The sequence below is a fragment of the Sorghum bicolor genome, chromosome 7 (genome assembly GCF_000003195.3).
Source record: "Sorghum bicolor cultivar BTx623 chromosome 7, Sorghum_bicolor_NCBIv3, whole genome shotgun sequence".
NCBI lineage: Eukaryota > Viridiplantae > Streptophyta > Magnoliopsida > Poales > Poaceae > Sorghum > Sorghum bicolor.
The window spans coordinates 12,918,974-12,936,078 of record NC_012876.2 but is presented as its reverse complement, the minus strand read 5'-3'; the positions used below and the strand labels follow the sequence as shown (position 1 = coordinate 12,936,078).

The 17,105-nt window shown below is 39.9% G+C and overlaps 1 protein-coding gene across 1 annotated transcript; it reads right to left on the bottom strand.

Annotated features, from left to right (window-relative positions):
• On the bottom strand, positions 1-2,083 carry LOC8073254 ((DL)-glycerol-3-phosphatase 2). The gene is made up of 6 exons (XM_002444064.2): positions 1,846-2,083; positions 1,493-1,717; positions 951-1,011; positions 676-823; positions 502-578; positions 1-427 (listed from the first exon to the last, which is right to left on the bottom strand). Exons 1-6 carry the CDS (start codon positions 1,943-1,945, stop codon positions 304-306), a joined length of 735 nt encoding a protein of 244 aa, XP_002444109.1. The 5' UTR covers positions 1,946-2,083; the 3' UTR covers positions 1-303.

Below are 17,105 nucleotides of genomic sequence, written 5' to 3'. Positions count from 1 at the left end.
TAGAAAATTCAAAATGTTGGCACTAGTTCCAACATCAATTGAAATTTCAGTTAATAAAATCCATATATGAAGGATGATTCTTAAAAATAATGTAAACTGCAGTAGCAGCACAAATGTCTAGCTAGACCAGTATATTACTAGGCAAAACCAGGAGTGTTCCTTTTCTTTCTGTTCAAATTTCTAATTAACTATATGCAACATAAACACTTCTCTAATATGAATATGAAATTTATGACGTGTACTGTGTGTGGTTCTAGGACCTGTGTGTCTGGGAAACATATTTGATGACTCTGAAAAAATAATCTAATCCATAAAAGGTGGCAGGCCCCATTCGCTAGGATTGAATTCCAATAGTGAAGTGAGAACTTGGTCAGCTCCTTTGTGATGTGAAACATCTAGCCTTGAATCTGGGACCATCACCACGTGCCTACAAAAAGATAAAAAAAAAATGTAAGTTTGCTATCAAAGGGTGCCAAAAAAACCAATACAAAAATCGCTTACATTCCTGAAGTTTTGGCTGCTGCCACACCCAATGGTGCATCTTCAAATACCAAGCAATTACTGGGTTCTACATTACCCTGAAGATAATGCGATGGCATCAGGGGAGAAAGGATGCAGCATTCTAACAAGTAGTAGCAATTAATTTTGTTCCTATATGCATGGTCGTTCCAATACCTCAAATCTCCTCATAGCAGCAAGGAAAATATCAGGAGATGGCTTCCCCGCCTTCACTTCTGGATCATCCCCTGTGACAATATGATGCATCAGGGAAAATATGTCCTGGTGGTTTTGTGTCTTTAATGCAAAGTGATGTTTATGGGTTCTGTAAAGGCACAGCAAACAAGATCACTCATGGGATTCTAACTTGTTAAGTAAAAAGCAGTATGAGCATTCAAGAAAGGACTGTTGAAAATTAAGACTAGATGGATCATAAGATGCCAGGAAATTACCCAGTTGCAACAGCTATAGGTATTCCATTTGTATGGAGAAGATGGATCAAGCGTTCCACACCTGCAGGAAACAATTCATCTATCAGGCAGTGTAAACAACCTATATAAGTACATATCTAATTCACCATGCTACACACTAGGGACATTCTCACTCCAAATAACAAGCAGCCAGAAGGCAATTCAACTGTTTAAATAAAAAAAACAGTAGTGCAAACAAATTGGTTTGTACTCCTACCTTTTAACTGGTAGTGTAAGTGTAACACCCCACGTCCAAATTCGAGTGTGCCCACAAATGACACCAACGAATAGGAACAATAGTGAATGAAGTGGAAATGTGGCTCTCTCGCTCTAGGACAGTACTAAAGTGTGGCATTTGCATACTATAAATTCAAAAAGAAAAATCCTTCCTACTACTGTAATTCATGACGTTCTCTCTCTCACAATTGTACAGGCCAAACAAATTACGATGACAGTGTACTCAGTCATGCAATCATGTCAAAATAGTGATGTAGTTGTCGCAGAAGCAGAGACATCTTGCTCACCTGGCATGGCAACGCAGGTGGGCAGGAGCATCTGGAGCATGATCTCGCGCTCCTCGAGGAACTGCTCCGGGGTGAGCAGGCGGGAGAGGTCGAATTCCTCAAACAAGATGCGCGTGGACTCGGCCGTGGTCTTGCCCATCATCTTGGCCTTCACGGACCAGTCGAACACCTTGCCATACCTCTCCAAGATCTTCTCCTGCATCGTCGTGTAGAACCCCTCCGTATCTGCACCGGCACGCAATGGAGAAACCATCGTGAGATTGGGAGAAGAACATCATCCGGAGCCCATCTGCATCTGGTGGCCAAGAAACAGTGAAGGGAAGCAAACGGAGAAGGGGAGGGAGAAAAGATACCGAGGAGGAGGCCGTCCATGTCGAAGATGACGTGCGAGATGACCGCCCTTGTTTCCGGCGCCTGCGCGGGCATCGTGTCGCCGGCGTCGGCGGATGGCATTGCCGTGCGATGTGACGCGGAAGAGATCTATTGGTGTGGGGATCTCGTCTGATGATTGGTCTTCCTTCTGCAAGACTGCAATCTCCACCACCGGTCCAGTCGACGGCGGAGCTTCAAATTGGGTTGACCTCAGCGAGTTGCAGGCCGGGCCGAGCCTACCAAAAACTTTCCCCCTCAGCCCCATCGAATATTTACATACATATATCAAATATTAAATATAAATAAAAAATAATTAATTATACAGTTTACTTATACTATTCTAGGAGACCAATTTTTCAACATAGTTAGTTCATGATTAGATACTAAATGCTATAATAATAAATGTGCTACAGTACACGAACTAAACAAGACCAAAGATTTGTGTCTGATTTTAAGGAAGAATGGTCAAAATGTTTTACTCACTCCATCCCTTAGGCCTTGTTTAGTTCGCGAAAAGAAATTTTTTTAGTAACATATTAGATATATCGGAAGGATGTCAAAAGAAGGTTTCGGATACTAATAAAAAACAAATTATATAACTCGTCGAGAAACCGCGAGACAAATGTATTATGTCTAATTAATACATCGTTAGCACATGTGGGTTACTTAGTAATTATGCCTAATTATAGACTAATTAAGCTTAAAAATTCGTCTTATAATTTACAACCGAACCATGCAATTAGTTTTTATCGTCTATATCTATTGCTCCATACATATGTCTAAAGATTTGATGAGATGGGTGAAAAGCTTTTGGGTGAGAAACTAAACAGGGCCTTAAAAGAGTTCGTTATGAAGCTTCTTAGGCCTTGTTTAGTTCGTGAAAAAAAAGTTTTTGGGTAATATAGTATATTTATAACTATAGCAATTAGTATCAAATCATAGATTAATTAAGCTTAAAAGATTCGTCTCACAAAATACATATAATTATATATAGCGATGGGGCAAAAAGTTTTTTGGGTGGAAACTAAACAAGCCTTAGAGATCTTTCGCAAAGGAGTTCGTTTCCTGGGTGTGGGACGAGTTTGCCCCCGCGGTTGAGTGTCCAGGAAATTAATCAATACGGCGAGCGACGTTGTGTACCGGTTTAAGCTCAATTGGAGGTTTCGCCGGTACTTCCTCTTTGGGAAGGTCTATGGTTTCTCCTAGGTCATCCTCTTCTTTTATGAAGTGTTTAGCATCTTTTTCTGAAGACGACTCAGAAGAGTCGAAAGGATAAACAGACATAACCTCCTTGGGCAGATCATAAGTGGGTAGAGATTCTACCACCAAGTTTTTGACTCGAGTGATAGGGATAGTGAAGTTATTTCTCCCCAACTTAAATCTAACTCCCCTGGTTTTGATGATTCTTCGAAGAAATTCTCTAGGGGATGCCCAATCAAGACATCAAAGTCTTGAATGTCAAAGAAATGGAAATCAAGGGCAAGGATAGATTTGTTTATGTGAAGGTGTATATCATGCATAAGCCCTTTACTAACCAGTCTTGACTGTGAATTGAGGCCTAACAATGTTCGGGTAGGAGCAAGGAGTTCCTTACCTAAACAGGTAAGTGCAAAGGATGAAGCCATGATGTTTGCTCCTATTGTTGGATTGTAAAGTGCATCTACCAAATTCCCTAAAATTTGGCAATGAATAGATGTTGAAGGAGCGTGAATCCGAATTAATTTAGAAGAAAACTCCCCTTCGTTCACCCATTCACTGCGCGGTCTGCAGCCTTGTTTGACATTCGTATTTTGAGGTGTTTCCAAGATCTTAAAAAAATTCATCCTCAAAATACAGAAGGTCCGAAGGCTGGAAACCTTTCTCCAGAGCTTCTGGTTCATGTGAGGGTCTCTCTATAGATGTGATAGCTTTGGCTTTTGCTGAAGAGACTTCCTCATGGATAGGCTCAGGCTTGACACAGAGGGCCTCTAGCAGGGGAGTGTTCTCTAGAATGTGATCCAAGAGTGCTTCTCCTTCCTTTGTGGTTTTATGGGTAAAAGATGTTGGGTTATGAAAGGACCTTGATGTCGCTTAGGAGGCCTAGAGGGGGGGGGTGAATAGGCCTACAAAAAATTCAGCTCAAACTGAAATTAAAACTCAGGGCGGCACTGCCTCCCTTTGAGGGCGGCACTGCCTTCCTGCAACCGTGTGTCCAAATGAGCCCAAACTTGGTGAAGAAGTACTAGAGGTATCCAGTGACAAATCTGCAAAGTTTCAACTCAAAACTCTATCAGATTAGAGGGCGGCACTGCCGCTCTTGGAGGGCGGCACTGCCGCTCTTATGCAGGGGACTTAGCACAATTCAAAAATCAACCAAGGAAATTTAGATCAGGTAAATTTCCCAGCTTCCTGCAAGTATGTTAGTCACTGAATAGTAGTTATACGTAGCAGAACAAGTACCACCAAGTAGATCGGCCACAAACTCTACAAGCACCTCAACAACAATATGAACTTGCAAGAATGTAAAACAAGCACAATATGACACAGTGTTTATCCCGTGGTTCAGCTCGCCACCAAGGCTTGCCTTGCCCTCGTTCTCAAATCAAGAGAATGAACTCTTGAGGTGAGGGATGATTTCACTAGCTGCAAGAGACCCTTACAAACTGTCCTGCTGCTCACCACAAGCACGGGAGCTCGCCGGACGACGCCTAGCCGTCTAGGAGGCTTCACCTCCAAGAGTAACAAATGCACAACGAAGATTGACGAAGCCCAGCAAGTGCTCAAGGTTAGGATTGCTCTAATCTGCTCTCTAACACTTAATCACACAGCCCCAACACTAAATTATGTACTAAGCACAATACTCTCACAAAGAGAAGGTTGGGGAGATGCTTTTGAAAGGTTGAGAAGGTCTGGAGCATCAACAGCACGATCAGAAGCAGTGGGATGGGTATATATACTCATCCTACTCCAACTAGCCGTTAGGATTTGAAAACTAGCCGTTGTGACTATACAGGGGCGGCACTGCCGCCCATCAAGTGCGGCACTGCCGCCCTTGTAAAAACAGCACAGGTCAACTTACGGAAAAGGTCATAACTTCTTTCTCCGAACTCCGTTTGCAGTGATCTTGGACTTTTCGGAAAGCTTGTTTCAAGGGCTATCCAACTCTGCAGAGAACAAGCTCCAAGATCTAGTTGTGCAGGTGCAGTGCTAAGTGTTTTCTCTCATATTAGCACTTGGGTTCGGTTAGTTTGAGCACTTGAGACTTGTCTATCATTCGTATTGCATCCCCCTTGATAGTACAACATACCTATACTCAAGAACAAGAGAATATAACTAATTTGATCACTTGAGTCTTCAATGTCTTCATATGCCATTTCTTCTCAATATTACTCCATAAAGGGTTGCAATCAACTTTGTCTCCTTTCTTTGAGCAAACATACCTTGAGCATGTGACTTGACCCATTTCAACACATATGAGTTCATCTCCATGGCTTCATGTTACTTCTACTAATTATTTGATTCTCAACACAATATGACTCCTCATAGCTTGATTAGTTCCTCGACTCAATGCAAGTACTCTCTTCTTCACCTTAGCCATGGTACCTCGGTCCTTAAGCCATCGCTTATCCCTTAACCTCCGGTTAGTCCCTCGAAGCCCTTTCCTTGCTATCTTCACCTTATCAAGCCATACTCAAGTCATATCATATTAAGCATCCATTGAATAACCATTTCTTCTATATCGTGATCCTTGCTTGAATATCTTCTAGATATAAATATTGAGATCAATCAAGCTTCAGTTTGACTCACATAGAGACATATATGGATTAGCATCAATATGGTCAAGCCAATTCACAGTTCCTTATATCCTCTCTATTTTGGCTTGACACTTAATATTCACTTTAATCTTTATCTTCATACTTCTAGCTTGATCAAACCTAGTTCACTATCAAACTCTTCTTGTTCATGAAAAGCAAGTCATTGTAGAGACCAATCCAAGAACATCGACTCATGTCTCTTTTGCCATTTTCCAACTATGCTTGCTTTCTCATGATGCTATGATATCCCACAACATAGAGGCCATTCCATAGATTTCATTTGCATTGTTGTCTTTGGCTTGAGCTAGATTGTTTCCATAATCCTCCAATACAACAATACACAAATTGACTTTCATTTCAACACTATGTGGCATATCATCAAGTTTGCCTGATTGTTGAGCATTGCATATACTTGTTCATACACAATCCACAAGTATATGCAATAGACTAAATATCCTATTCAACACTTAGCAAACTTAAATTATGTTGTTATTCAATTCACCAAAACCCACAAAGGGCTAGATGCACTTTCAATCTTCCCCTTTTTGGTGATTGATGACAACACAATTAAAGCTTACAAGAGATTGATAAACATTAAGATTTTGAATTCTATGATATAGTGAGCTCCCCTTAAATATGTGCATAGAATAGAATTTCTAGTTTTGGCCTCAAATGCCAAATGCACATATTCAAGATGAAGTGTGGGAACTCTTCTATATCTTAGCATCCGTGGGGTGCAAGGTGTCAACATGATAACCGTGGTGCTCATGGCAAGTCATGCACTCAAAGTTTGCTGGCCAACAGAGGATGGCACTGTCGCACCAAGAGGGCGGCATTGCCGCACTTGTCAGAACAGCCCAGAAGTAAAGGCAACCACCAGTCAATGCATGAACATTTCACACTAACATAAATAGTCCTTATCAAGAGCATAAACTATCCTTGCACACACCACACAAAAATTTAAAAAATCTTATATGCCTCTCCTTTACCCCTTTCAATCCACATATCAATCTCTCCTCCCTTACACTCTCTCCCAATATTTCTCCCCCTTTGGCATTAATCTCCAAAAAGGATCTCTCCACCAAAAGGAAGAAATAATGGTAGACAAGTGAGGGCAAGAGGTAGGTAAAAGTTTAGCATATAGGATTTCTCTCCTAAGTTTTCTACCAAACCAAGTATGCAACACTTTAAGTCAAGATTCTTGAGAAGTTAGTATATTTAGCTCATACCTCACTTAGATGATAGTTCTAACATGAGACAAACTCACTTAATCACCACAAGAGGTATCAACCAAATATCTAAGTCATTCTCTAATCGTCACCATAAGAACAAACTCATGGTGTGGCTCAAATATTGCATACACATGCACACACTAGCATGTAAGGGCCTAGATGCATAAAGGTAATACAAGAGTTCATGGAGCGATATACCTTTGTTCTAAACCTCATAATCTCCAATGTGATCATGATAGTATGAATTTAGTGCTTTGATGGGGTTGGCAAAATGCAAAAAGACTTCATTTGTGCCCATCTCTCTTGATCATCATCTTGAAGGAGATATCATAAACTTGTACTTGATTTTAGTTGGAAGTCCATTGCTAGGTCTTGTTGTCATTTTGAGATACCAATTGAAGACATATTTCTTGATATGCCAGATCGAAGGATTATCCACCAATACCAATTGAAATATGATCTTCACAATTTTGACACCAATTGAAGAAATCTTCAAAAGTTGATGCCAATTGGAATGGATGCTTGTATCTCATATTGTCACCTACATAATGCTCACAAGACGAGATGGCATCAAATTGCACAAGCTAGAGTTTCACAACTAGTGACCTTTTGGATGTGGAAGGCATGTAAGTCACTAATTGCAAAACTTCATAACATAGACTAAATTTCCCCTTTTTGATAGTGCATACATATATATGTGGAAGGCAAGAACATATGCACTTTTGGTCAATTAAGTCCAAATAAGGGAATTTAAGCTATATTATGGAGATTATCTACTTAAGTGGTAAAATTGCAATCCATGTAAATATGAGAGATACCTTTACCCATTTGGATTGAGTTAATGTAGCATACCCATGAGAAACTCATTCTCACCAAGAGACTACACAAATTCACTAGAAGAAAAGGTTAGTCTCAAAGACACAAGACATAGAATGCGATCCCCCTTAATATATGCAGCAAGTACTCGAATTACTTGTAAAGTGCATTTGAATCGGTTTAAGAGTCAAGAGGAGTTCATCCTATAACTTGGTCAAGGCATCATAAATTTGCAACAATTGAGATTATGCCAAGAAGACATACCACCACCAAAGTAGATAGATCACCACACAAATTTTCATTGATATGACCATCATAAGTGAGACTCCAATGATTTGGATGGCCATATATTTCTCAGTTAATGACATGTGGTGAATTAGAGCTCTAGTGATCATCCAAGATACAAATTATGTTCCTAGTTCTTTCTTCACCTAAGGCAACCCACATAGAGAGCAAAAGGTAAAATTCATGAAATTTGCAAATTATAAACTAGGAGTTACCACTCTTTGTTGACAAGATCCTGGGTGATCAATGGGATGGGTCATGAACACTTGATGAGCTCTAGAGAGGAGAAATAGCAATGAAAGCTCATTCTTCAAATATTTTCTCCAACTCATTCAAATCCAGTTCCACTAAAGGATTGGGGCATTCGACATTAAACTAGGAGCACCTGGTTTATAAAAACCAAGATCCTAGAATAATTGTGATGCACTAAGAGAATCCATTGTAATCATCCATCTTCCTTTTTCCATTGCGTGGGACTGCACAACATACACTTGAAAGAAACCAATAGTCTCACAAGATATAGTCTAAACTCCCCCTTAATATGTGCATACAAGAGTACACAGAGTACACTCATGCATATCAATACCATGAGGTCAAGGGAGAAGTTTACACTGCATTCCAACTGGTTTCAAACTCCTTCAGGTTGCTGTAATCCAATTAGTTTCAGCTAGTTTTCAGTTGCTTCCAATTGATTTCAGCTAGTACCATCTGATTGTATTTCATTTTTGCTACTTGTCACTGCTGAAGCCAACTAGTTTCATCAAGTTTCAACTGATCTTAGCTGCTATTTCTGAAAGACTGCATTTGAATTCTTCTAACAACTAATTGCAATTATTTGCTACTGCTTGTAATCTGATTGCAACTTGTTTGGATCCTTGTATGAGTTCTTTTCTTCCAATGAAATTCCTTTATCCAAACTGATGCTGCTCATTTTTAATAAATCTTTCATGACCAACTTGAGAGCCAACTGAAACTTGTTGTTACACTGCAATCCAATTCCAAACTGCTAGTTTTCAGATTCTGTCATCCTCAGAGAAAAATTCATATCTCTCAGACCACTAGCCCAATATGCATGAAATTTGGTAGAGATCTTTATCTATGAGTCCTATAACTACTGTATAAATTTCAGCTCATTTGGACCCCATTTGATCAGTCAAAATATTTTTCTACCAAAACTGCTATGGTCTGAATCTGCAATACTGAAGCTGACAAAATTCAACTCAAAACTGATTTTCTTCTTAACTAATCTTCATGCAAACTGTACAGAAATAAGTATTAGATATGTGTGTCGTGCTCATAAAGTTTTATGTCAATTCATCAGTGTTTGGACTTCCAAATCCATGCTTGAAGGCAGCCAATTCAGATTTCCAAATTTCTGGACAGACTTGATATTTCACATTTCTTCTTTGCTTCTTGTCCAATCTTAAGGTGGATTTGGTTGAGAGTATTCACAAAATGCAATTTCCATTCAGCCCTCTTATCATTACTTGTCATATTATGAATTCTTCTAATATAGCTTATCCAATTCAACCCTCAAATTTGATTTCATTCAAATTCAGATTTTGATCAATATGACCTCTAGCAGCAACATCTTACTTTAGGTGAAGAGTAACCTTAAAGCTTGTGAATTCTTCAATTAAGCCAATCATAACCTCTTATTGATTTCCTATGCAAGTTCAAGCTCAAGAGGGTATTAGAAACACAAGCACTAGTTTCTCACTTAGTTACCCTTTATATGTGGATGGCAAGTGGGTCACTAAATAGAGAAACCTCACAATATGGACTAAATCTCCCTTGATGTCTCATGCACACTCTTTGAGTGGAAATAAAAGTGTGAATGTGCATGGTTGGTCAATTAAGTCCAAAGGGCAGATTTAAGCCATATTATGGTGAGTGGCTAAAGTAGATGAATTAATTCTAAATTAGCTAGAGAGAATTCATCACATGGTTTTGGAATGATGATCTTCATATAATAGCACACTCCATTTGAGAAACACATTCTCATTTAGTGAGACTACATAAATCACTTAGAGAAATGGTTAGTCTCACAACTCTAGTCATAGAGTAAATTCCCTTTTGATAAGTGCTCTAAGCATTTGAATTTCTCATATAACACTTTTATTCATTCAAGAACTTGGGATTTTCACTCTATGTCTAGGTCATGGCAATAATAGTGTAATCAAATTGAAATATGCCAAGAGATACTTACAAACCATTGCAGCATGTAGATGCCCTTAAGATGAAAATGAGAATTTTGGCAATCTACCATATGACTAGATTCCATCAAGTAGAGAGTTCTTGAATTGTAAATAATAAGTGCCTCTACTTGAGCTTTCTTGAAATTCTTGGTTTGAGGTCCATAGAGGAAACTCCTTAAAGTCATCTATGTTGCTTGGTGTGGATGATCTATTCTATTCCAATCATACTTTTCATTCATGACCAGCAACCAATGAATATCTCCAAGTGCATCATTTATCCTAAGTGACTACACAAGACACAAAGGAGTTTAGTTTTAAAATAATTGCACTTGAGATATTGTTGTTACCACCCTTCTTGAGATATAATGGATGAGGTGGTCTCATCATTTTCACTTTGCTCATCATCATGTTGTAGGCTTCATCCATGTCTTGGACTGATGTCAGCTGCTGCTATCTATATAGGGGCGGCACTGCCGCTCTGAGGCGTGGCACTGCCACATCAGAGGTGTCAGCGGAATTGGTGTAGCAGCAACCTGAGGATATCCTTATTTATGCAACTTGGACTTCTTTGGTCTCATATCACTAGTGGTCATTTTCTTGATTTCCTCATAAGGTGATTCCTCATTACCTACAGCATAAACAAGATCTTGCTCTACTAGAGAGCCATTAAAAGCATCATATGACAAATGATTCATTTAACTCGAAATACTCTAGCCACTCTTGATAATTCACAAATACACACATACTTGTGAACTACCAGAGACTACACAAGTCAAATGGCTAGCTAGCAAGGGTTAGGTACTAGTTACCAAGGTGAATATGAAGTTTGAAATATTTTCATTGATTCATCTTCGGGTCAACCATATAAGTTACAATATGAATTGATTGATAGCTTGAGTGAATATTTTCAATCAACTTGCTCAATCACCCCAAAGCATCATATCACCTTCAAGTATCTACAACACTCATCAAGCATAATTTGGTACCCAAACTATGTTGGGTCCATCATGATTAGTCACAAGAGACTTAGGTACCCAAATGACCTTTGTGCTGCCACTTGGTGAACCAATCACCTTTCTAGCACAAGTGTCATTTTTAGGTCTCCTAAGCATATTTGAATCAATTGATGAGTTGAGCTTAGGATTATTGTTACCCATGGGACAATTTATGCTTATGTGTCCCTTTTCTCTACAAGTGTAGCATAGGCAGCTCTTGTTCTTGTTAGCCTTATTTTCTTGCATTTTGCTTGCTACCTTGCTAAAGAGCCTCTTTGTTGATGATGATAAACCTTCACTTTTCTTGTTGGGACATGAGTCAATTTCATGTCCCTTCTCATTGCATTCATAACACTTCCTCTTGCTTCTTCTTATCTTGTTCTTTGGAAGTGTGGCTTGGTCATCAACCTTGTTGGAACACATAAAAGTATTATGTCCCATACCAGAGGACTTGACATGAGCCATCTTCTTCTTCTCTTGAGTCTTGCTCATGCTCTTCTCTTCTTTCTTTAAGGTGCAATCTTTCACATGGTGACCCTCTTTCTTGCACTTGAAGCAAGCGATGAGAGTCTTCTTTGGTTGATGCTGCACCTTGATGGCTTTGGGAGCTTTGTTGTTCTGTCTAGACTTTTTCATTATGAGCTTAGTTTGATCAAGAGACAGATTGGTAGCCTTCCCATTTTTGCGGGGCGCGGCACTACCGCCCTTGGGATGCGGCACTGCCGCGGTCTGTGGAGGCTGAACTGTACCAAACTGCTCCCTCCTCTCAAACTGCACACATTCAAAGCCATTCACAATTTTCTTTCCAGCATCTTGAGTTTTGTCATTCATGCACCATGCTGCTATGATTTCATTGAGCCTAGCAATCTACTTTCTCATGACCTCCATATTAGTAAGGTTAGTGGCATAAATATTAAAATCAAGATTAAAGCATTTTTCACAACCTTGGCTAGTGGAGGGAGTAGAGGAATCCTTTGCCTTAGAGGGATTTGAGGTGCTCTCCCAAAGAAGACTATATTGCAGCTCAAGCTCTTTGTGCTTTTCATCTAAGTCACAATACTTTTGGTTAAGTGCAGCATTTGTATTCTTTGTGAGAGCATGGTCATCTTGCTCTTTAGCCAAAGCCTTGTGCAAGGAGGCCACCTCACTTCTCTCTAATGCAAGAGCTTCCTTACTAGCAATACAAATATTTTCTTGTGTAATAAGATCATCATCTCTAGATGCTAGTTCAGCTTGAATGCCCTCTAAATTCTCCATTAGTTTAGAGATGAAGAGTTTGGTCTTAGGATCCAAATTTTTAATTATGTTATCAATCTCTTCATCACTAGATTCATCATCACTAGAGCTATCACTAAGATCACTACTAGAGATGTCACTAGGAGGTGAAGGAGGTTTGGCTTTTGATTTTACCTTCTCACCTATTACCATGATACACGTAGGAGAAGTGACATGGAGAGTTGAGCTTGTAGGTGAGGTGGATTCATCATTTGGCCTCCACCGATCACAAGCTTCTCCTTCCTTCAAAATGTTAGAACAACAAAAACTAGAGGAAGTAGAAGTACCACATGTAAAAGCATTATTCTCACCAACCATTTCATTACCATCAATTAAGTCATGTGTTGGCGAGGAAGTGGATGTGGTATGATCCATTAGGCCTTTTGAGAGAATCACTTGAGGATCATCATTTGTTGGTGAAATTGAGCACCTCTCAAGTGGTTCCTCCAATGAGAGCAACTTCTCATCACATTTGGAGCTGCCATTTCTTTCTTTGAGTGTGGTCCAAATGATATGAGCATCAACAAGTGGTTCACCATCTCCAAATATGATGGCATCAAGAACATCTTCACTCAAAGCACTAAATAAGACATTAGTAGCTTGAGCATTGTATTGTAAGCATTTCACTTCCTCTCTAGATAGATAGTCCAAATTATCACTAGGAGGTGAAATACATACATCTACAATCTGCTCTATTTGAGGACCCATGGCCCTAAAAATATCAAGCATACAAGCAGACCAAGATGTATAATTTGAGCCATCTAAAAGTAAAAGTTCTAGAGATACCTCCTCACTTGTCAACATCGTCTCTCAAGGCGGTTAAGTATGAAATTGAGAGCCTAGCTCTGATACCAATTGAAAGGACCTTGATGTCACCTAGGAGGCCTAGAGGGGGGGGGGGTGAATAAGCCTACAAAAAATTCAGCTCAAACTGAAATTAAAACTCAGGGCGACACTGCCTCCCTTTGAGGGCGGCACTGCCTTCCTGCAACCGTGTGTCCAAATGAGCCCAAACTTGGTGAAGAAGTACTAGAGGTATCCATTGATAAATCTGCAAAGTTTCAACTCAAAACTCTATCAGATTAGAGGGCGGCACTGCCGCTCTTATGCAGGGGACTTAGCACAATTCAAAATTTAACCAAGGAAATTTAGATCAGGTAAATTTCCCAGCTTCCTGCAAGTATGTTAGTCACTGAATAGTAGTTATACGCAGCAGAACAAGTACCACCAAGTAGATCGGCCACAAACCCTACAAGAACCTCAACAACAATATGAACTTGCAAGAATGTAAAACAAGCACAATATGACATGGTGTTTATCCCGTGGTTCAGCTCGCCACCAAGGCTTGCCTAAGTCCACGTTGTTGAGGTATCCACAAAAGGATTGGCTCGCCACCAAGGCTTGCCTTGCCCTCGTTCTCAAATCAAGAGAATGAACTCTTGAGGTGAGGGGTGATTTCACTAGCTGCAAGAGAGTCTTACAAACTGTCCCGCTGCCCACCACAAGCACGGGAGCTCGCCGGACGACACCTAGCCGTCTAGGAGGCTTCACCTCCAAGAGTAACAAATGCACAACGAAGATTGACGATGCTCAGCAAGTGCTCAAGGTTAGGATTGCTCTAATCTGCTCTCTAACACTTAATCACACAGCCCCAACACTAAATTATGCACTAAGCACAATACTCTCACAAAGAGAAGGTTGGGGAGAGGCTTTTGAAAGGTTGAGAAGGTCTGGAGCATTAGCTGCACGACTAGAAGCAGTGGGATGGGTATATATACTCATCCCACTCAAACTAGTCGTTAGGATTTGAAAACTAGCCGTTGTGACTATACAGGGGCGACACTGCCGACCTTGTAAAAACAGCACAGGTCACCTTACGGAAAAGGTCATTACTTTTTTCACCGAACTCCGTTTGCAGTGATCTTGGACTTTTCGGAAAGCTTGTTTCAAGAGCTATCCAACCCTGTGTTAATATTTGGGAACACAATAAGGAATTGATCCGCAAGTGCACGGATATCGGTGAGCACTTCACCCCAGAGGTTATCCAGAGTATCATATTTATTTTTTTACCACTAGGAGAAAGAGTGCATCTGACTAACCCGGTCTATTACTACTAATCTTTTTGGCTACAAAGAATGTTTCTCAATGTGAGTGATAAATAGAGAAGACTACAACCGTAATCTCCTTCTAACCTTGGTAAGGATGATCTACTGTTCTATTGGGGAAGCTTACGGAATCTAGACACCACAGAGGATGTTCAACCCGCACCTATAAACCCTATCTTTCCTGCTAACAAGATATGGTTTGCAAAGGTAACTCGGAAATGTCACGTTCCTCGCTACTACCACGGTCCAGCTAGTCAGGGAATATCTATGAGTATCCTAGCCCAAACACCACTTCTACGCTAGAGATGATTACTCTAAGCTCTACGCGAAGAGATTAAACTAAACTCATAAACCAAAGAACAATAAAGCAAGAACTTACTAGAATTTAGAAGTCGAAATACTGAAGAATCCTAGGAGCAAGCCTCGGGTTAGAAGACTTGATCCCGCAGGTACAACCTCGGAGTAGACACCGACAGGCCGGGCTTCCTCCGATCTACACCTCCACTCTATCTCTCTCAATCTAGTAGAAACTAGAAGATCTATTTCTACTCACATTGGATGCTACGCCAAAAGAAATTTTATTTAGAGGAGAGAGATTCCTTCAAGGGCTCCTCTCAACTCTATGATGAACTTGTCTCCTCCAGGGGCTAGGGGGTCTGGTTTTATAGTCCCCTCAAGTGAACGTGAGCCATTGGATCAAACCGACATTGATTGGACGGTTATCCTTGATCCTTTAGGTCGGTGGAGCTTGGTCCGTGAAAAGAGTTCTGATTGGAGTCCAGAGGGGGGCAGGCGCCCTGGTCCCTAGGGCGGGCGCCCTGGGCCAGGCCCCGTTCGGTCTCTGCTTTGTTCCCGTGGCTTCTGGAGTCTTCTAGATGGTAGAAAATTGCGCGGTGCGTTGATATCTCTATGTAATCCCGACATGTGGGCCTTTCTTCCTTAATTCCTGATAACCCCCTACAGAAACAGATAAACAACAAAACTCGTGGAATTCTGTCAGATCAAACCCTAATTCTAGGTGTTGTTTGCATATTGGTCCTTTCTCTTGTTTATTTGATAACTAAAATTGATACTTGAGAACCGTCAACAAATACCCCCATACTTAGGCTTTTACTCGTCCTCGAGAAAAGGATGGTTAAGAAAACTATCTGGGGTTACATTGTAAAACATTCTCTTCATACCTGCAGGGTGGTTGTAAAAATTCACTGTATACCGTAGTCAGGGAAATAGATGGTCAAGAGTAGAGATCCTTTCTTCTTAATCCTGTCACTTGGGTTTTTATATGTTTTTGAAAAGAAATGTAGCATCCCTTTATCCTCATAGGTTCTCTCAGGTCACTCATTATCTTTTGTATATCTCACTGAGGCTGTTTTAATAAGCAAAGAATTCTCAAGCATACTTACTTTGCATTTATTGCCTGATCAAAACAGGATCCGAGGAGGGGAATGTCATACTCTTAGATCAAAGACTTTGAAAATTAAAAACTTGTCAACTCTTGCTGGCATATTGCTTATTAGAGGGACCATGGGCTATCATTTTCTTTCTTTTCTCTCTTTTTTTAAGTGGATACCGAGGTACCCCTAATTCTACTGCCGGACACTTGTCCATTTTTTCTCTGCGAGGTTGTCGAGCACTTGCTCCTTTTTATTTCCTCGAATTATTCATATTTTTGCATAGCCCATGCCTCTAATGCAATAATACTTCGGAAGAGTGAATCTTTCTGAATAAATGACTTGATCTTAGGAGCATGATAAATCTCTCAACAAGGGTCTAACTCATTTTGAACAAACTCAATACAGAGCAGATAGCTTTTCTAATTATCATGTTAATATTTTTAGGTTTATCAGGCATATAAAACAGTGAGGATGGTAGCTAGAATTTTTTTAAAGATTTTGAAATAAATTCTCCAAGCAACAATGATATCTAGAATAAGGTACTCACACTCTATCATTCCATAATGACTTAAGTAACACAGGGTTTTAGAATGATTTTGTAAGTTTTCAGGAAATATCACAGAGTGAGATTGATCATGATTAGAAGCATTTTAATCTTTTTAATTTATCATGTTGGAAACAATATTCTGCATAATCCAAGATATATGTATGTGTAATAGTAAAGTGTGCAGAGTATGTACCTGAATCGTGGAGTGGTGTAGTTGAAGTGTGTTTGGCGTGTCGAGGGATCTCCCCCATACTTGTTTTCTGTTTTCTTGTATAAAAAATAAAGTAGAGACACACAAGACATAATAATAATAATAATACTCTTTATTAATCTCGAGGCATTTATTACAATTGACTAGTAGCAAACTGACGATAATAGTAAAATCAAATTTAAAGATAGATAATTAAGATGCATTGCCTCAAGATCTAATCTAGATAACTTAGCGGCGCTCTAACTCCCTGATCTTCTTATTGGCACTAGCAAGATCATGCCTAAGGCCTAGTATAATGGTGTTGTGGTTAGAGAGCTGCCTAGTGAAGGAGTTAACCGAGGACTGGAGGTCTATGATGACTCTGTCTAGCCTGCGAACGTCCTCATCAA